Genomic DNA, 21,624 nt, shown 5'->3' with positions numbered 1-21,624 from the left:
ATTTGAGAGAGAGAGACACAGCGAGAGAGGGAACACAAGCAGGGGGAGTGGGAGAGGGAGAAGCAGGCTTCCCGCCGAGCAGGGAGCCCGATGCGGGGCTCGATCCCAGGACCCTGGGATCATGACCTGAGCCGAAGGCAGACGCTTAACAACTGAGCCACTCAGGCGCCCCCCCAGTCTCAGTTTCTAACTTCACTGATCGTTTACAATTGACAATAAGGTCTTTTTAAATTTTATTTAATTTTATTTACTTTTTTGTCCAAAGAGTTTATACCCGTCATTCCTGTTCCCTTACTAGAAGAGCTAAATGCTTAGTATCACTTAGTAAAGTTATGACTGTTAGTTGGGGTTCTCCAAAAGTCATACCACATTATTGTCTTGGTGCTGGAAGAGATAAATACAGTCTGTAGGAAAGGCATGTTTACCCCTTAATCTCTTAATCTCAACCACTTGAGGTTGTTAGGAACATGAAAGGAGATAGCCTCATCAAACCCTCAGCAGTGTCGCACCGAGCAAGCCCCTTGAGTCTTAGCTACTGCTAATACAGTGTATGGGGACCTTGTTCGTGGTTTCTTTTGGCCTTAAAAATGTACATTGCGCATTTTGCATTTTAGTAAATGTTACATGAACAAAAATGCACCTTAGTGCCTTTTTCTTTTGAATTATTTATAATGGCTTATAAATAATTTATATTATAAGTAACTGGTTTAATAAATAATTGATTCTAATTTTGACTTTTTTTTTCCCCCCCTAATCTTAATGTCTTTTTGCAGAAAAAACAAAGAGAATTTGAGGAATACATCAGAGACAAATACATCACAGCCAAAGCTGACTTCAGGACGCTTTTGAAAGAGACCAAATTTATAACCTATAGGTGTGTGCAATGAAATGTTTCATATCAGCAGTCATTGTCTTTACTAGTTCTTACTCTAATGGCCAAAGCATTCTTTGCATTCACACACATGTTGACATTATTAATTTTTAGGAAAAGAAGAAGCCAACTTTTATCAAAGGCCAAATACAGCCCATATCTACGTTACCTTTTTTTTTTTTTTTTCAAAGAAAGGGCCCAGATGTCAATTCTTATTTTGTGTTACCCACCCATCCAGTTTTTTAAACACACTTTTGTTTTTACTTCACTGCTTTTTTAGGAGTACCCCTAACTATTTAAGAATTGTATTCGTGAAGAGACTTTTAAAATAATCCTTCACTATCCATTATCTTTGCTTCCTGTGGAGACTATTCAGTGTTGTGAAACAGTTTGAAAGCTTGAAATCATCTTATTTAAGCTCAGCAAAAACATTTTCTTTTTTCAGATGATAGCAGTTTGCTGGATACTTTAAAAATTTTAAATGATAAAGTCAGAGTTTTGAAACAAGATTTCTCTGTAACATGCCCAGTAGTTCCACATTCCCAACAGTTTACCATCAGGAAAACAAGTTAACGTTGCTTAGCAGTCAGTGCACAGGAAACAGTTTTGTTTCATGCTCCAGCTTTTCTTCCTTTAAGAGAAAAATTGGAAACATCTTAATGAAGGGTATGTGCACGGGAGGATAGATAGTGCTGAGGGTGTGGTTTTTAGGTATTTTGTCATTGGATTTTTTTGGTCAGGATCCTTAATGTTTTGCATCAGCTTGGGCTTTTAAATTAGATGTGAAGTAAGACTTCTTTCTACATTTTTATAGTTAATTTAGTGAAAGATGTGAAAGTGAAAGCTTGTGAGAGATGCTGGGATTGGCAGCCCCGCAGACTGAAGTCCTCTGTTCATCCACAGAACAGGTACAGCACGGGCAAGATTTACCCACCCACCCTCAGCCCTGATCTGGAGGGACCACCAGTAGGGGTGGGAGGGTAATTCAGCTTCTGAGGCCCTTTCACTCCTTGGAGTCTTTGCTGAGGCGACTTACAAAGGTGACCACTGCAGTGAAATTTTTCTTAAAAAAATAAATAAATAAAATGGAAACACGATTAGGAACTAGATGGACATTTCCAGCTCATTTCTGAAAGACCTAGGAACAGCAGTCAGTAATTCTTGGACTTCTTTTCTTATTTCAGATCCAAAAAGCTAATCCAGGAATCTGATCAGCACCTGAAAGATGTAGAAAAAATCTTGCAGAACGACAAACGGTATCTAGTACTAGACTGTGTGCCCGAGGAGAGGCGTAAACTGATTGTGGCATATGTGGACGACCTGGACCGCCGGGGTCCACCCCCGCCTCCCACAGCATCAGAGCCCACGAGACGATCAACAAAATAATTCTCAGTACTCTTCCACAGGGGGATCTTCATTCGAAACGCTTGCATGAGCCAATTTTCAGGTTTTTACATGTATGTGCATTAGTCAAACTATTGCAGAACCATCTGACGAACAGAAGGAGAAGCATTCGTGAACCGTTTCTGAACAGAGAACACTTTGGAAATAATTTATGCTTTTCTTTGTGTGGCATGACTGACATACATACTCAAATATAGGCTGTCTCTAGTAAATCTAAAATCTCGAAGCTAAAAATCATCCTTTTATGAGGTGTGGAAGTCAGTGACTTTTGGTGACGTTCTTTCTAGCAGTGTTAAACATGCAAGACGTAAGAGCATTTGTGGTTTGAACTTGCAAGATGCAAATACCACATACTCCAAGAAAACCTAAGTTGGGGGTTGTTCTGTTTTGATTTTGTTTTTTAAAGCGGGTAAAAGAGAAAACACTGAAAATTGAATTCTTATCTTCCAGAGGCTAAGATTATAATGGACATACTTTTACCTTTGTCTCTAAAGAACACTTTAGTTTTGTTTGTTCACTTATGTGCTTTGATTATCCCCTCAGAATTAGAGGCCAAGTCTTGTTGTTTAGCCTAAGAGAAGATTTATTTAGTAATTTCTTCTCAGGTATGGAACCATGGTCATAACTAACATATTGGCCAGAATAGGACTGCTGGTTAAACACATTTTATTTACCATTAAGTGATCTTTATCAATATTCTGGATTAGACAACAAATTACCTTTCTTGGGTGTTCCCTGTAAACTATACTCCTGTTTGAATGTTAAACTTTTGTTTCTAAAGTTTAATTTTAAGATGTTTGAATGTTCAGTTTATGTATTTGAACTACAATAAACCAACCCTTTTTATATATGTGGATTGTATATGATTATTGTTAAAGAATTTTTTAAAAAAACTTCTTTTAAACCTGTTCTTAAAAGCAGTAGCAAATGTAATTTGGCACAAAGAAAGTTGACTTTACATCTTAAGTATCACGTAGTTTTTAAAGGCTTGAATATAATAAATTATTTGCTGTATAAAAGGGAAGGAATGTAAAGAACCACTTTGGTGCTCAGTCTCTTAGCAATATCTTATTGCTTCGTAGCAAGAAGATGCGGATTTGTTGTTCTCTTGTTTTTGTCTTTTTATGTTACCTGTGGCTGATTGCTGCCTTCTTGGCATCCTTTCAGTGGGTCCTACACATCATACCATGACGCCCACCTTTGACCCCCACTTGCTCTTTCTAGCTGTACCTCCCCAGTTTAAAGACTGCTCTGTCTCCTTCCTTCATAGATTTCTCATTTCAGAGTACCACATAAATGCTTGAGGAAAATACGTTAAATTGGATAATTTGTTTTCCCTGTTATGTCACACCAGCTGTGATTGCAACAAAACATAAAATGAGGAAGAACCAATAGATCTGTATTTGTATGTCATGTGCACACAGACACACATCACATGCATACACAGACTCGTTCACACGTTACTTAGTACTTAGCTTAAGCATATTAAGTGCCACAGAAATTATGTATAGGAAACTGAAATTACCTGACTAAGGTCTTAACCTCTACAACTGAAAATTAACAAGATATTTTTCTCCCTTTTTTCGAAGGTCGTTTTTATAATTCCACTGAGTGGCTTTTAAGTTCTGTGAGGAATGAAACTGCAATGTTTGCCAAAAGGAACACAACTATTATAGGAATATAACCTACAAAAGTGAACTTTTTAGAATGTTATATTTTTCTGAATTCCACCTAGTACTGTTTGCCCACTCACTACTTTCTGTTTTTCATAGTTGCAAAGTGTGAAAAAAAAATGGTTTGGTGATACCTATTCTAATTTCCTACTTCTGTTGTATTTGGGGTTGATTGTTCATTTAAGGTGCAAATCAGACTTCACTATGCAGATTTCCTTAAAAGATCAAGTCAGGACTGTGTATTAGGTTCTTAATGAAAAGGTCATTGTAATTACACTGTGTCTCAAAATGTCCATCTTGACTTGGCGCTTACCAGCAAACTCCTTAAAAATACTTGATTCAGTTTACCCTGAGACCTATATCAGTGTTAAGGTCTGACCTCCCCATAAAGCCCTATTGTGCCAAATAATGATTTTGAAAGGAGCATTCAAGACAAAGACAGCTTTTTAAGTCTCCAAAACTATCTGAAATAAAGCAATTGTTTTTATTTGTTTACAAGTTAAAATGTCAAACACTGGAAGCTTACATCCAACATTTACTATATATAATGAACAGTCTTTAAATCAAATAGTTCCTCACAGACAATTTTAAAGGTACTCCCTTTGTATAACTATTGTCTCACAAAACAATATTTGGATATTTGGGTTAAATTGTACTTTGTGATCTTGTGAGCCTTAAAATAAAATTTGTAATGAACTAAGTAAAATGAAAACAGCCCCATCTTCTGTGTTGAAAAAGCAAACCACAACCATTTGTAAAGACAACAAACCAAAAAACCCACAGACTGAACATTTTTTTAAAGATAAAAGTTCCATCCACGGCATATTTTTATATTTTAAGTTCTCCATGGCTTGGCCTAAAGGCAGTTTTTTTCTGAGGGAACCCCTCAGTGCAAATACCCCAGAGTTCCATTACAAAGTAATCCAGAATCGTGGATAAGTGTCCTTATATCCAACAGGGAAAGGTATCAAAATCATTATGTTTATTGGGTATGATTTACCTTGCTGTAAAATGAATAGTTATAGCCTTTTACTCGAATTATACTGGTAATATGTTTGGGAACACAAAATTGAATAGCACTGCTTTTCTTTCTGCATCGCCCTTGTGCTGTTTCTTTTCTGTTCTTAGCCAAATTCTGTCTTGTATCCATGGAGTTTTTCTTTTCCTACTAATTTTTTTTTTTTTAATATATACACTTTTCTTGTTACTCTTGATCATCTTTATAACAAAGACCCTTAGGTATTTGGGCAGGGTTCAAGTTGAGTGTTTAGGAGACATTTAGTACCATTTAACAAAAAAGACGACCATCCCTATTCCTTCATACTTGAGGGTTGCCTTCAGCAGTTACTACCTTTATCATTAACTTTAGCTTCTATTTATCTTGACTGAAAGATACTGGGAGGAACAGGTAATTGGGAAGAGATAGAAGGGCGGTTTTAAAAGTTCTCTCTCCATATCAGAATTTAGAATGTCATGCTAAGCTGGTAGAATTATCAGAAACTGAAGACAGTTGGCTTTACAAAGACGAGTGAAGCAGGTTATTTAGGATAAGGCGAAGTGTGGATTTACTTAAACTTAGCCAAAAATAAGCCATGGTTTGAAATCAGTCCACATTAAGGTGGTGGTCCTTATTTTGTAACCTTCAGTCATGGAAATTCTACATGGATTAAGCAAACAAAGATAACTCCTTAACATACATTAATGTTTTTAAAATCTCTTAAGTGGAAGTAGTTTTTGAGTTTTGGTTATATGAAAGTTTGATAAGGAACGTTAAGGCTAGCAGGCTCAGGAAGAAAGTAAAAGGAAAGGAGTTCAGCTTTTGGCAAAGATGGGCTCTGCTCCACCAGGTACAGACAGGGTGGTCCTAAGGAGTACCCAGTAAAACCGATTGTGAACAAAGGACAAAATACCTGGAATTTCTAGTGCGTGTGCCGGAAGCATCTTCACACAACACTTAGCCAGGATGTAATTCTGAAACACAATCATTATCACTACCATGGTGTTCTACTTCCCAAATTGCACATTTTGAAAATGCATACTGGGAAGCATTTTTGTAATTCTAGCGTTAGTCATTGTATTGTGTTGTATATAGTAAAGGCTGTAGTGTTGACAAGCAGTGGGACGAGTCAATGCAATAATCACAATTCGTTTGCTTTGAAACTGAATCTATTTGTCACAATCTCCCATCTCCTGATCTTCATGTTCCCAGGGGATAGGGTCATTGTCTTGTACACAAGGGACTGTGTCCCTCTCATGCCAAAACTGCTCTACATCAGGGAGGATGGGGATCTGTGCCTTCTCACTTCTCTCTATGCCAGAGGAGGGAGAGCCGGTTTTCTCTTTCTCTGGGGTGGATGTTGGGGACTCGGGAGATGGGTCATTGTCGGGAGGGACCTCTGAGTCACCAGCTGGTGTTTTCTGAGACTCTGAGGCAGTCGGGTGCTTTTTGGTTATCCATTTCCATAAGCCTTTCAAGTCTTCCTTGAACTCCTCTGACATCACTAGAAAAATGAGAGGATTTGCCGAAGAGATGGAAAACATGAGGACTTGAGACAGGGCTATAAAACCTTGTGGTGGGGCCGGGCCTCCGGCCTTCACGTGCCATATCCACAGCCAGGCTACCCATTCAGGGAGCCAGAGGACAGCCGAGGTGACAGCAATGCTCAGCAACATCACCGTGAGTTGCTTGGAGCGCATCTGGTTTCTAAGATTTTGAGTCTTAGTTCCTCGTTTTTTACACTGGCCATAAGCTCTCCAGAAATAAAAACTGGCAAGGAGTGACGGAAGGCAAAATGCCAGGAGAGGGTAGAGCTTACCAAACATGGCCATGAACTCTTCTGCCACAGGGGGTACATCCATGAGGCACATTTCCACACCCGCATGAAGCCTGGTGGTGCTAAAGAACCATTCGGGCAGGGGTAGCAGGCTAGCCACAGCCCAGATGGCCACCAGCACTGACCAGATGGTGCAGTTGTGGATACTTACTTGCTTGGCTGGGTCACTTGCATACATGAAGCATACTTTGGCCACTGCAACGATCGTCAGGCTCTTGGCTGCCATGCACGTGTGGATGAACCAGTCAGAGGACTTGCAGACAAACCAGCCGAGGTCCCAAACACTTTTGAAGTATGCTGTAGCTCGGACAGGTGCAGAAAAGAGCAGGAGACAGAGATCGGCCAGGCTGAGATTCAGAATCAGGGAGTGGATCATGGATGGCTTTCCTTTCCAGGCGCTGTGAAGGAGGATGCCCATCACGCAAACGTTCCCCATGAAGCCCACCAGGCAGACGGCCACCAAGAGAGCCGGGACGATGGTCCTCCAGTCCTTAGAGTCAGAGGGCAGGTATCCTCCGGCAAAGTGGAGATGAGCAGACGTGTTCATGGTGCTGGAGTTGGAGCCTGCGAAGGCAGTTGCCAGCATCAGCTTTCCCACGCAGCTCGTCCTTACAGAAGTCCGCTTCTTTTTGTCTTTCTGCCTCGGCTCTTCGGTGTAGGAAATAAATGTGCTGTCATCAGTGTCCGGTGACACCTCTGGGCCCTCCCCTTGCTTGTTTCCTGAGAGCCGAATGTGGAAGAAGGTTGGTTGCTCACCTCTGCTCTGTCGCATGCGAGACACCACCGCTGCACTGAACGACGGCAGCGGGGACGCTTGGGTGCTGCTCATTAGCAAGCCTTGTGTCACATCGCCAGCCCTGTGGCGCTAAAACCCCATAGACTCATAAATGATAAATGAGGACCACACACATGTAAGTGGGATGTATTCCTGGGGGGTCACGAGCCAGTGAGGCAATTATTTTCAACCAGCTGTTTCTGAAATCTTGACTGCAGTCTGTAAATCAGCAAACACTGCTGCGGAGAAGTGACTCGTGCACTCCAGCCTGCCCCAGAATCACCTGCATACCTGATCCAGTGGGCCAGGAGGAAGGCCCAAGAATGTGCATTTCCAACAAGTTCCCGGCGGATGTGGACATTGCGGGTTGGGCGGAGGTGTGTGTGTGTGGAGGGGGGCACTGCCCTGTTTTAAAGCAAGAACGAACGCTGCTTTTCCACCTGCACAGAGGAGCTCCTGCCTTGATCCAGCCTACCCACCAGCAGCCACTTGAGGTCAAGCGCACAGAGCTGGATAAAGAAAACGAAAACTGCGAAGAAGGCCTATGTAAAAATCTAATCACAGATGGGTTTAGTCTGTAGTTTATCCAACTGTTGTGAGTTTTTTAGAAGTGATTTTAGACTCTGACTTAGACTATGTGGAATATGATTTCAACAGGTGGTGATGATGATGAAGGCAAAACAAGTGATGAGTTAGGCTGCTTTGCAGAGAGAACTCCTAGAGAATTTACCGAAACAAGAGGAATAGAAGAAAAACAATTTCTATGTGGAAGGCATTTAAGGTGTTTCAAAGAAAGTTACATGTTAACGTTGGAAAACGAGGAAGTTCTTGGAAAAAAAAATTATCCTAGTGCTAGTCTTGACACTTTATGGTAGGCAGTGGAAAGATGCTCTGGAGGAATCAGAGGAGCCAGAATTGTTCAGGGCAAGGGGTTTGTGGGATTGCCGTGAAGATGCGTCCTGCTTGGAGTGTAGCCGAACCAGAAATGCTTAGTATCGGGGGCACCTGGGTGGCTCAGTTGGTTAAGCGACTGCCTTCGGCTCAGGTCATGATCCTGGAGTCCCGGGATTGAGTCCCGAGTCGGGCTCCCTGCTCGGCAGGGAGTCTGCTTCTCCCTCTGACCCTAACCCCTCTCATGTGCTCTCTTTCATTCTCTCCCTCTCAAATAAATAAATAAAATCTTAAAAAAAGAAAGAAAGAAAGAAATGCTTGGTATCGGGCACTGAGAATGTGCTGGGCTGGGAGTCTGACCTTTGGGTTCTGGTACTAGCTCTGCTTTCACCAGTTTGTCTCTGGAAAGTAAGGGGATGACACTTCAGAATTCCTCAAAGCCCCAACCTCACCCGATAAGAACGGATGGAATAAACAGCTCCTGATTTTTGGGAAGGCTGTCTGTGGCGCTGGGTTTCTTTGTGTCTGTCTGCCTCCCCTCTCCCTCTGGAAAGTCAGGGTACTTCAGAAACAGAAATGGGCTCAGTGCCTTGTCCCAGCAACTGCCATAACCCTCAGTTTGCGCTATGGCCGGGGAAATAATATGCGCACACCCCAAAAGCACCCCTTGTGGGGGTAAAGAGGCCACGCCATCTTCTAAGGAGGAAAACAGGGGCGGGGGGCGTGTAGAGAAACTTCTTGAGCACTACTTGGAGCAGATGGACATGGTGTGAATTAGAGACTACCTGGTGTATGTGGAGGACATCCGTTCAGGACCAGAGACAGAGACTCCTTGACATCATGGCTTAAAGCTTAGGACGCTCCAGGCTCCCGAAGACATGTGACAGACCTCTAAATGAGTTCCAGAAGGCTTTAACGTCACAAAAGTCTGATCTTTAAAAGACAACTAGGGAAACAAAGGCCCATCAGTCATGTGGTTCTTCCCCAGACTATTAAAGTGGACTCGGGGAAGGATTCCCCGGTGCTCCAGCTAGAGACCAAATGTTTGTCCTGAAGGATGGGAAGGCTGAGTTTTCCACAGTTTTTGGAGGTAATGCACTTTAACTTTATATTTTGAAAAAACTGCAGACTTAGAGAAAAAATGCAAGACCTTATGCAATTCATATACACCTCATCCAGATTCACCGGTTATTAACATTTAGGTACATTTGCTCTCTCTCTCTCATATATATGTGCCCATATGTGTATAGATGCACATACATATTACTATTTTCTGAACCCTCTTAGAACTAGAAATGAGTTTTTGAGTGTTCTTCCTGAATCATCGTTAACCATAGAAATCAAAATGAGACTACGTGCTTGTAGCAAAAAGAAATTCTCTCCTTTGGCAAGCCCCAGTACCAAGTCCTGGTTTCTGTTTTTCTTTTGATCTATTAGCACTTGTGCCCCTAGGTACTGACAGGTGTGATCTGTAGCTTGTGTCCACTTTTCCTGCATTTTAATATCATTTCCATTTAAAGGCTAACTGTAATTTAGCAAACCTAAAGGAAAAAAAACCCACTATATGCATGTTTCTTATTTGTAAGTTGATCTTTGTTGATAACATATTTACTTTAATACAGGATTAAGTTGTATGCATAATGGACATTTGTCAGGTTTCCCTGTTTTTATTTATTTTGGGGAGTTATCTAGTATTTGAACCTCTTTCCTGTTTGGATAGACGGGATCATGGGGAGAAATTTTGTGGGGGAGGTCGACTGAGCAATACAATACAGAAATAAAAAGGAGAGTTAGTTATGTGGGATGAAAAGCAGAAGTAGCCTCCCCACCCCCAAAGTGCTGGAAACAACCCAAATGCCCACATTGGTGAATGGATAGACAAATGGCTGCATTGGTACAAGGGAATACTTTCCAGCAGTATAAAAGAATGACATACTACAATATAGGTGAACCTCAAAAATACTATGCTAAGTGAAAGAAGCCAGACACAAAGACCACAAGTTGTGAAATTCCTTTTCTATGAAATGTCCAGAAAAGGCAAATATATGGAGACAGAAAGCAGATAGTGGTTCCTGGGGCCAGGGGTGGGAAAGGGAGTGAGTGCAAATGGGCACAAAGGATCTTTTTGGGGGTGATGGAAGTGTGTTAAATTGGATGGTTACACAATTCTGTAAATGTGCTAAAAATCTTGACTTGTACACTCAAAATGAGTGGATATTATGGTATGTAAATTATACCTCAATAAAACCTTTTTTTTTTTTTTAAGAGTTATTTGGGATGGAGTAAAGGTAAAGAGCAGATATGTCCCTGCTCTTAGAATGCTCAGGAGACTCCAGTAGAGGGGATATTTTAATCTGAGACTGTGATTTACAAAAACAAATGATAGAGCCAGGGAGAGGGATTGCAGTTTAGAAGGACCAAACCAAAATACAGTCCCGGGCAGGGAAGGAGGATTATAAGAGGGCAGCAGGGAGAAAGGGAGAGGTCTCAGAATTTGCCATCTCTGGTGCTGGTTCCCAGCTTGGAAATGGACTCCCAACAAAGTCTTTTCCCTCTACTCCACACTCATGTGAGGCCCCAGAAACAGTGCTGCTATACCTTCTTCCCAGCAAAAGTCTCCACGGGCGCCAGGCTGTTTTTCCTGACAGGGATACCACCTATAGCAATGATGCTAAGGGGAAGCCCCTGGTAATGGAGCAGCATTAATAAAACAACAGATAATCTAAGGCATAGACATTTAAAAAAAAAAATTCAATTTGTAGAGGTGCCTGGGTGGCTCAGTTGGTTAAGCAACTGCCTTCGGCTCAGGTCCTGATCCCGGGGTCCTGGGATCGAGTCCCGAGTCAGGCTCCATGCTCAGCGGGGTGTCTGCTTCTCTCTCTGCCCCTCCCCACCACTCGTGCTCTCTCTCTTTCTCTCAAATAACTAAATAAAATCTTTTAAAAATTTTCAAGTTGTAAAGGACCTCAACCAGCTTAAACTTCAAAAGAACCCAGACAAAGCAAACTAGTGGCCACGTTTTTAAGTGGCTTTTAAAAAAATTTTAATTCCAGTGTTGTTAACCTGCAGTGTTACCTTAGTTTCAGGTGTGCTTAAGTGGCTTTTGATAAAAGCAGAGCTGAGTGGGCCCTCTTCCGGGGCTGGGCCAAGTTTACCCCATAGCTCAGGTCCAGGGAATGGTGAGTGATACTAATAATCATTTACTGGGGGAGTCCTCAGTGCCAACCTTGATGCTCCACGTTCTACCCACGGAATCCTCAGGACGGCTCTTGGAGAGGGGGGCTGCTCCAACCGCCTTCTTACAGATGGGGACTCTGAGGCACAGAGACCCGAAATTATTTGCCTGTGGGTCTGTAGAGCTCACAGCCAACAGATGACAGAGTTGGCATCAGGACCCAGAGTTAGGGACCCAGAGGTGGTGTCCACAAATAGTGTGCTATCCTGCCCTCCTAAAGAATTAGCTGTGGGATACTTCCTGTTCATCACGATTCTGAAGCTGGTAGAGTTCAGTTCAACAACAGGTATTGAGCCCATTGGCTCTGGGAATATAAAGCTTGTGTATTTTCCTTTCAGTGAATATTTACCAAGCCACTCCTCTGTGCCGAACACTAAACATCTGTGCTAGACCTTGGCCCCCCAGGTGGTGGAAGAGTCCCTTTTCTTAAGGAGCCGCGATCCAGGTAGAGGCACGAACCTACAGGAAAGTTCGGAGACAGGGCTGTAAGAGGCTTGCTGTCGTGGGGGACCTGAGTGGGGGCACCTGGAGCAAACCAAGAGTCGGTGGTGAGCGTCTGGCAAAGGCCTCCTGCAGACGTGAAATCTAAGCCGGGACCTCAGCCCTGCCCTTCCCTGCGCGTCTCGGCTAGAGCCTTTGTGGAGTTCATGCGTGCTGTATATTCGGTATCCCTGTATGACACCCAGCAGAAAACAGCTCTTTCTTATCAGAGAAGTTCGCACGGTTGACATCAGGTCTCCGAGAGTTAAAGTCTGCCTCTGCCTGTAGGTGTAGGCTCTGAACATGGCAGGTGCAGCTCCGGGAGGCGCAGAGCGGATCGGGCTGGGCTTTGCTGGTCAGCTGCAGCTGGGGAGCTTGCTGAGCATGCTCTGCTCCGGCTGTGCGGGCTCTCTGTAAGTTAGCCCTCAGCGATCCAAATTCCTTGCCGTCCCCTCACTCCCCCTCCCACTTTTGAAGAGGGGTCATAATGCACTGTTGGTGTTTCCTTCTTTGCTGACGGCATTGCTGTGTTGAGGTTTCCTTTCCCCAGTGCCCCGGTCATGCCATTTTTTGGACCACAGTTATCTTGTTGGTGTGGAGTCACTTTGGCTGGGGGTCTTCCTGACCGGCACATCCCATTACTGCAGGTTTAGGGTCGTGGAGGGTTGTTTCAGGCTGCAGGTGCAGGCTGAGTGAAAATCTGTCTCTAAGGTAAGTGTTGACTAGATCTGGCTGGGTCTAGGTGGCCACTCCTACAAAACAGCACCCCTCCTCCTGTTTCTGCTCTTGGTTATGTGCCTCTTAAGTCCACTGTCTGGATGACTATCCTGTAGATTTCAAATTCCACAGACTGCGAGTCTGGAGATTGGAACCCTGCCCTGAACAAACGAGACTGTTATATCTGAAAGGGGCCCCTCTGCGTTGTGTGGGTCAAAGCTTCATTGTCCAGCTGTGAAGACAGATGCTTTGACCGTGGACGTGACTTGTCCTGTTAAGGCGACTGGCTCCTGGCTAGCAGGGCACAGGCTGGGATCCGTGAAGCCAAATGGCTTCTTGTTCTTTCCATCGCCTTGCACTTTGTCCTGCTAGGGATTTTTGTCTTTGTGAATAATTCATGTTTTGATTTTTATGGACGATAAAATTTGGACATGGATGTGAAGGCTCTTTGGAAAGCATGAGGATGGTAAGAATATAAGGACGTGGATGCATCTTGCCTGCTTAGGCAGAACTTGAAAAAAATCACTCCTAGTCCCATTGAAACACAGCTGTGGTCGATATCGTGATGTATTGTCTTTGATCTTTTTTTAAATGAGAGTTTGTTTGCTTTTTCTGTTGTTAAAATGCAAATGATAATTGTAGCTATGATCTTTGTTATAATGTAATGAGAGGCCCAGTCAAAAAGACCATGGCTTCTCAGGGATTGATGTCACCACAGTGAAGACACAGGTCGGTTTTTGTTGGCGCACATTGTCTAAGGAGGACAGAATCTTTTCAGCAAGTAAAAGACTGAAATATTTCTTTGGGCCCAGAATGGTTAAAATTCTGCTTTGGACACAGCCCATCCCTGGCTCCAGCTCTTTTGTTTTGTTAGGATAATCATTTGTGGCTGGACCTTAAGGAATGACAGGTCCCATCATTTAGAGGAAAATCTAATTAAAAAAAAACAAACACAATTCCTTTGCCATGTCCATTTCTTCGACCTTCTTTTTTTAAAAAGAACTTGATTGAACTATGATTCACATGCCATACGAGCAGCTCCAAGTGTACAATTCAGTGGTTTTTCGTATTTACTCTTGGCACCTGGGTGCCCATCCTGATGGGATGATTTCCTCAGCACTGACTAAAGCTGTTTCCATGACCGACAAATCCAGCAGGTGGCGCTTGGCATTGTCACAAACCTCCCAGCACAGGATGAGCTGGGGAAGGAACGTGCAGTGTTCAGAGGTGTGGTGGTCACCTGGTTTCCGCAGCAGGTTAAGGAAGAAGAAAGGACGTTGCCATCCCTGAGTCTGGGATTTGTCTTTCTTTTAAAAATGGGAGAGGCAGCTCTTGTGATCTGTAGGTTTTGTCCTTCCTGTTGACTCTGGCAGGGAAAGAAAGTTTAAAAAAGTTAAATATCCTTAATGACTAAATATCATACTGCAAATCTTTGAAATGTTTGGATGGAGGGGAAGCAAGGCAAGGAGTTGATTCCAAATATTTCAACTGGGTATACAATGTTGGGTCGGGTAGCTTTGAGGCTGAGTGCGTTAACAAAAAATCTTTTTCAGCCCTTCATTATAAATCCTTGATGAAAGTTCAGGACATTCTTCTAAAACTTTTCTACTTTATGCATTATTTTACCCCCCTGCTAAGTACTTGTAATTGACAAGAGTTGAAATATGCAAGTTGGAATTACTCTCATGAAGTAGGTCTCTAATTTTCACTGTCATAAAATTTTTTTAAATTAGGTAAAGGAGTTGACAATATCATCACTTTGTAGAAGAAAGTGAAGCACCCCGGAGATTTTGACCTGATAGTAGTTACAAAATGGGTTAACTGCGGGACTAAGCTAGACGGTGGATTCCTGATTCTGGTTCCAGCTCGTCCTACCAGGTAAGCCTCTCAGTGGGACATCAGTACCTTGACAGATGATTTCAGGTATTCTCTATCGGTTTCCTATTCCTGCTGTAATCAATTACCATGAACCTAGCGCCTTGAAACAGTACAAACCATCTTACAGTCCTGGAGACCAAAGGTCCTAAAATGAAGTGTCAGCAGGGCTGCACTCCTTCCAGGAGCCATAGGGGAGAGTCCATTTCCTCATTTTTTCCAGCTCCTAGAGGATGCCTGCACTCCTTGGTTTGTGGTCTGTCCTCCATCTGCAAAGCCAGCAGCACAGCATCTCCCTCCAACCCCCCTCTGACTTCTGCTTTTCTTATGGCGTCTCCTTCTCTGACTGAGCCTACTGCCTCCCTCACAGAAAGGACCCCTGTGATTACATCAGGCCCACCGGATAATCCAGGGTCATCTTCTCATCTCAAAAGCCTTACTTCACATCTGGAAAGTCCTTTTTGCCATGTAAGGTAAATATTCACAGGTTCCTAGGGGCAGAGGCATCTTTGGTGGAGGGGTATTATTATCTCTTCCATGTATTCTAAAAAAAAAAAAAAAGTTCGGTGGTAGTGAATTTGGGAAATGCTGGACTAAACAAAGTTAAATAGGACTTAAAAAAATAACTGAGCATGGGGTGCCTGGGTGGCTCAGTTGGTTAAGCGACTGCCTTCGGCTCAGGTCATGATCCTGGAGTCCCGGGATCGAGTCCCGCGTCGGGCTCCCTGCTCAGCGGGGAGTCTGCTTCTCCCTCTGACCCTCCCCCTCTCATGCTCTCTCTATCTCATTCTCTTTCTCAAATAAATAAATTAAATTAAAAAAAAAATAACTGAGCTTATATTTGTTGAAACTTTTGTATTTGTGAAGCACTTTGCTAAATTTTACATGGGTTATCTCATTGTGACGACACTAAGGAGTTCAGTTATTCTCATTCGTCAAATGAAGAAACTGAGGTTCAAAGTTGAATGACTTGCTCAAGGTCACACTGCTCTAAGTGGTGGAGCTAGAATTCAAACTCCCATCTATCTGATGCTAGAGCTTGAGTCTTGAGGTTCCATGATGTTAATACTCTGATATGTAAGGCAGGGGGTGCGGATGCAGAATTTTCCAGATGAACCTAGCCAGCATTATAGCATCTTACCAGGCTAGTGTTCTTCAGAACACTTTATGAAATGATAAACTTGGTGGCCTTGATAGCAGTGTTAACCAGTAGTACTTTCTGTGATGATGGGAATATTCTCTCTCTCCACTTTCCAGTATGGTAGCCACTAGCTACCTGTGGGAATTGAGCACTTGAAATGCTGTTAAGATAGCTGAGGGACTGAATTGCAAATTTTATTTGATTTAAATTATTTAAATAGAAATAGTCACATGGTGGGGGTAATAATAGTGACTGGGTGGCTCAGTCCGTTAGGCCTCTGCCTTTGGCTCAGGTCATGATCCCAGGGTCCTGGGATCGAACCCCGCATCAGACTCCCTGCTCAGTGGGGCGCCTGCCTCTCCCTCTCCCCTGTCCCTCTCCCCCTACTCATGCACGCTCGGGCTCTCTCAAATCCTTCTGAAAAGGATGTGCTTTGGGGTGGAAGATGACAGTAAAACAGGATTTCAGGCGTCATGAGAAAAGCCAGTGGAGATCTGTAGACCATTGAGTCCCAGGCTTTGATACACCTATCTTGGTTGTTGGTTATCTGACAGTGTCCTGTAAACATGAATGTCCTAGTGGAAGTATTCTCAATTGTTCAAGACTCTATGAAGCCGTTCTATATAACTGTGGGTAAATCAAGGCAGTAGGACTGAGGTCTTGTAGAGTCTTTGAAGCTAGTCTCTTTGGGGAGACAGTATGTACTTTGGTGAAAGATCATCCGTCATGTTGCATAAAACAATACCATTAGAAATGCAAAGAACGAACCAAGTTAATACTGTGGTCAATGGTGCTGACTCTTAATTTAGCTATGGAAAACCTTTTTTCAGATGAAATCTTAGGCAGGACCCCAATATCTGTAACAGATAAAATGAGAGCTGTTCTGTTTGAAGCAGTTGAGTGAATCATGGTCCTATTATCTGAGCCCCCTTCACTTACTATTGAGGCCTGTGAGGTACGTCTCGGAAACTCCAGGGTATATCCGTCACTGACAGAATCTAGAAAAGAGGTTAAAAGCTCAGAGGCAGGAGAGCTTCTGGGTTTCTCAGGGGAGGCTGCAAGGGAGAAAAGAGATGTGACACCTCCCAGATGACTTTATATGCATATTTTCAAATATATTTCATATGTAATTTTGAAAAGATGAAACTAGATGTCTTTGTAAATTTGCTGTTTCATATTCTGTCATAAATAACTTTGAACAATGGATCAGCATCTTTAAAATGGATGCTGTGTGTTCTGTCACATGTTTGTACAGAACAGGGTATAAGTTTGGGAGGAAAGGATTTTTTTAGGATTTCACGTCACTGATTGAAGTCAGGCCATTCCCGTCAAACTTGGGTATATTCCTTACTTAGAACCAGACTTAGCAATGACTAAAGAGCCATTCTTGCCCATAAATGCCACATGACACTGGAGATCGTTGAACTGGGTTTAAATCTTGCTACGGTCATTTGCATTTCCTGTATCATGTGGGTACTGGGATTACCTGGACAATGGAATATTGAATTCTTGAGTTCTTCACAGTATCCATTACGAGGTCTTTGCCCACTGAATCTTGAGCATTGCATTTCATGAAGTAACTAATTCAAAGTCATGTGGTCAGTAAGTGATAGGCCTAGGATTTGATCCTAGGTGGTCTATCTTTGGCATTTGAGCTCCAAAACATTAATGTGTCTCCAAAATAAATTTTCTTTCTAATAACTGTAACTCTAAGTAATGAATTATCAAGGGAGCTATGGAGTCCGCTCCTGGGGAATGGTAGAAATGTGTGTACTAGACACTGTCTCTGTGTTTGATATGAATTAGTTATTTCTCCTGTGATAATGACTAGAATCTAGACATTTTCTCACTGGAGTCTCCTTTCAACCGCAGTACTGCTTACTATAAAACACTTTGTTTGGTGAAGACTTTCCATATATATTTCTTTCTGCATATTTAGAAATAAACCTATATATATATGTATCCGGTTGTGAATGGGATCCTAGTAGATTCCATCATGAATGAATCTTTGTTTTTGGCTGTGTAATATCTGTAACAAAGTGGTATGAGTGACTTTTATGCCTGGAGTGTGAATGGAGGTGACCTATGGAAAAATGGGGCAGAGCTCTGCTCAAAGTGCAATTAATAAATATTATAAAATACCCAGTAACTTGTCTTTAGAATTAATAATTGATATATTTCCTAGAATCAGACAAGTTTTTTTTTTTTAAGCAAATTCTGTGCATGATGTGGCGCTTGAACTCACAACCCTGAGATGAAGAGTCGAATGCTCTATCAACTGAGCCAGCCAGGTGCCCCAGAATCACGTAAGTTCTTGGTCTTGTTTTTTGTCTTACATGGACAGACACAGTTGACGGTCATAAAGCCTACACTCCACCAAGGCCAGATAGTTTTTAATACATTTTGGCATGCTTACTGATGTCTTTTGCTATTTCATTTGTGCTATGTTTGAGACCTATACTTCTGGCACCACCTGCAATTTGAGTTTTCCAGTTCCCATCCATTTTTAATAGAAGTTCGTGTAATGACACAATGTGGTAACTCAACTCTACCAAGACACTGCAGCCGAGCCTGAACTACTGGTGAGCAGGCAGTGTCCCCTGGCGACAGCTGGAGGTATCGGTTCGGCTGATGGAGAAAAGAGTCAATGTGATGTTCTAAAGGTAGTTGCTGAGTGCCTGTGAGTAACTGGCAAAAATAGGGGTGGAATGAAGGCTAGGGACTATTGTTGAATGGGACAAAGATGAAAAATACTTTTAATTGGGATAAAGACATCTCATTGTAGACAGAGGAAAATGAACACAGAGATTAAAAAAAAAGTTAAAGATTCTTATGAGAGGACAGGTGTATAATCTTCTAAACTGTGCATTGAGGACCAGCAGGTTTGGCCTTCTTGGGAGCTCATTAGAAATGCAGAATCCCAGGTCCTACCCCATGGTTACGGAGTCAGAATCTGCATTTACTAAGAACCTCAGATGATTCATCTGCACTGTGAAGTGTGAGAAACGCTGGTGAACAGCAGAAGCGTTGAGCTTTTGGACTTGAGATTTAGATAGATCTGGGTTGGAATCCCGGTTCTGCTGATCCTTAGCTGTGTGCCCTTGAGCAAGTAACAGGTGCTTCGGCTTCTTTACCCGTAAGTGAGGAAGACGTTGGATTTGGATTACTGTAAGGCAGCCATCACCCCTGTTACTGCCAACGTCAAATGAGGGCTCACATGTTTCAGGCACTGTTCTGAGCGCTTCTTCTTCTTTTTTTAATTTTTTTTTTAAATTTATTTATTCATGAGAGTCAGAGAGAGAGAGATAGAGAGAGGCAGCGGCAGAGGGAGAAGCAGACTCCCCGCCTAGCAGGGAGCCCGATGCGGGACTCGATCCCAGGACCCTGGGATCGTGACCTGAGCCGAAGGCAGATGCTTAACCATCTGAGCCACCCAGGCATCCCATTCTGAGCTCTTCTTAATGAGATCTTGCAGGCTGCATGTCTAGCAAATGGTAAACGCTCACCAGTGGAAAAAATGCTGGGTAGTGATGATTGTAATCCTCCTACAGCACCGTCTTTGAGCAGGCGGATGGAATGGAAATGCCTCAACAGAAGACACAAAGACTGTAGGGTTGGCAGGTGGGACCTGGGGGCCGGGTGCCGAGGCCTCGGGGGAGCTTTGAGGGCCAAATTCTCAAACTTGACCCCTCTTCATTAGTGATGCAAAAAAGATTATTTAAGATGAAACCAGTCTTCAGAAAGCTTGCTTAATCTAATAAACAACTGGATATCTGTTTAAAACAGTGGTTCTGTAACCTTTTGGTCTGAAGATCCCTTGACACTCTTCACAATTATTGAGGCCCCCCTCGGAGCTTTTGTTGATGTGGGTTATATCTGTCAATATTGACCTTATTAGAAACTAAAAGCTGAGAAAAATTTTAAAGATTAATTCATTTAAAGATATGTTAATATACGTAATAGTTTTTTTTTTGTAAGAAATAACTACACTTTCTAAGAAAAAAATTCTAGTGAGGAGTGTGGAGTATTGTATGTTTTTGCAAATCTCCTTAATACCTGGTTCAATAGAAGAGAGCTGGATTTTCTCCTATCTGCTTCTCATTCAGTCTGTTGAAGTATCATTCATCATGTAGACTCTAGAAAACTCTATTGTACACTCATGAAAGCAGGAGAGTAAGAAAGGCAAATAACATTTTAGTATTATTAGAAAAGAGTTTTGATCTCGTGGGCCTCCTATAAGGGTCTCAGGGACTCCCAGGAAACTGGTGGTTTAAAAGATGAGAACACATTCTTTGTAAACAAATAGATGTAGTTGAAGGCAAAAACTATTCTTTGAGATTAATTAATTGCTTAATGGGCCAGGGCTCTGCTGGGACCCCAAGTTGTACTTGTAATGCATGAAATGGTCTCTGTGAGCATTAGACTTCTCAGCTTTGCTAATTCGGATTGGTTTTACACACCTGTGGGTTTTATCGTATTTCCACGGGAGTATTTGATTAGGTGCACTTGGCAAATTACCTTTAGATTTCCAGTTCAGCTGTAAAATATTTGGCATTTTACATTCTTGGGCTGTTCTGCTGCTAGTTAGGAATGTGGTGATTAACTTGCAGGGTGGGATCAAAGCATTGCTTGGCTTTCCTGTCATATTTTATCTTCTAGAGAGAAGAGAATGGTGGTAAAAACAGAGCAGAAACCTCTAATTAAATATGCCTTTCAAAATAGAACTGTCAGGGGAGCCTGGCGGGCTCAGTCGGTGGAGCCTGAGACTCTTGATCTTGGGGCCGTGAGTTCAAGCCCCACGTTGGGTAGAGACTTTACTTAAAAAACATAATAAATACATAAAAATTAAAAACAAAATAGAGTTGTCAAAGTGTGTTAAGTTGGAGTGGGCTATAAAAATCTTTGCATGCTGATTGGGAAGACCTTGTAAGGTAGTGATATGCCTTGCTTGGAGAGCTGCATTTGGCATGAGTTCAGGGACAAAGAGCCTCTTGTGTTTTGGCCCCTTTTCTGTGACACAGCTCCTTTGAGCTCCATGTTGGGACAAGAAGGTAAGCTTCCAGTCTTTGGGGTGGCTAAGTGCAGTGTTGCTCATTAAACTTGAGGACCAAATTGATATGTATTAATCACATTCAGAAATATGGGGGGAAATTATTTCAAACTGACTATTTTGGGAAAGAACCCACAAGGCTTTGTTATGCAACTATGGCAATTCTGAATTTTCTTCACAAATCTTAAACGTAGTAAGAGAGCAATTTGTAAGTTTGGCGTGCCTATTCGCTTCTTAAATGGCTGTCTGTTAAAGTCAAATTCAGTTTGTATTTCTTGAACACCTATCATGAAATGCTAGGAGAAGTTCAAGAATATGGTTAAAAAGAATTTTGTTTTTGAGAGGCTTGACCTAACTGTGGCTGTTAATGAGCCGGCTGGACTAATGTGGTAGCTTTATGCAGTTGCATGGATCTGCCAGCAGAGGGCGAGGGACAAAAGTCCCTTGCTTGGCGAGGACAGAAATGCTGTGTAAAGGGTATGAAATCTAATACCTACAGGGTGTGTGGGCGGTGGAGACCCCCGCGAACTGGAGCGGGGTTCTGGGTTTCAAAGGACCAGCTTGCACTCGTTGCTAGCTGATGGTTGCCTTGTATGAAGACAGCCCCATTTTTGGTCAGATGTGCTTTTTCAAGAGAAGAAAGTATTCCAGATTTCTCTGTGAAATTTTCTGATTGAA

The 21,624-nt window shown here is 42.5% G+C and overlaps 2 protein-coding genes across 6 annotated transcripts in view; one reads left to right on the top strand and one right to left on the bottom strand.

Annotated features, from left to right (window-relative positions):
* The window catches only part of TCERG1 (transcription elongation regulator 1), a 61,021-nt gene extending 57,896 nt beyond the window's left edge, over positions 1 to 3,125 (top strand). For 4 of the 5 annotated variants that reach the window (XM_081826890.1, XM_081826889.1, XM_081826888.1 and 1 more), the window contains 2 exons: positions 774 to 874; positions 2,056 to 3,125. In XM_081826890.1, the coding sequence (XP_081683016.1) occupies positions 774 to 874; positions 2,056 to 2,257 (303 nt within the window). In that variant the 3' untranslated portion in view covers positions 2,258 to 3,125. Of the gene's footprint in view, positions 1 to 773; positions 875 to 1,685; positions 1,780 to 2,055 lie in introns of all 5 variants that reach the window. The other variant, XR_014147196.1, reaches the window with a different exon arrangement.
* A 2,989-nt stretch (positions 3,126 to 6,114) lies between these two features.
* Positions 6,115 to 8,303, bottom strand: GPR151 (G protein-coupled receptor 151). Its single transcript, XM_006747046.2, has one exon. The coding sequence runs from the start codon at positions 7,609 to 7,611 to the stop codon at positions 6,115 to 6,117; it is 1,497 nt and encodes a 498-aa protein (XP_006747109.2). The 5' UTR covers positions 7,612 to 8,303.
* Between the last annotated feature and the right edge of the window lie 13,321 nt (positions 8,304 to 21,624).

Source organism: Leptonychotes weddellii, chromosome 7 (assembly GCF_054177405.1).
Source record: "Leptonychotes weddellii isolate Sample4059 chromosome 7, ASM5417740v2, whole genome shotgun sequence".
Classification (NCBI taxonomy): Eukaryota; Metazoa; Chordata; class Mammalia; order Carnivora; family Phocidae; genus Leptonychotes; species Leptonychotes weddellii.
Note: the sequence above shows the minus strand (reverse complement) of the source record. Positions and strands in the feature narration are given on the sequence as shown.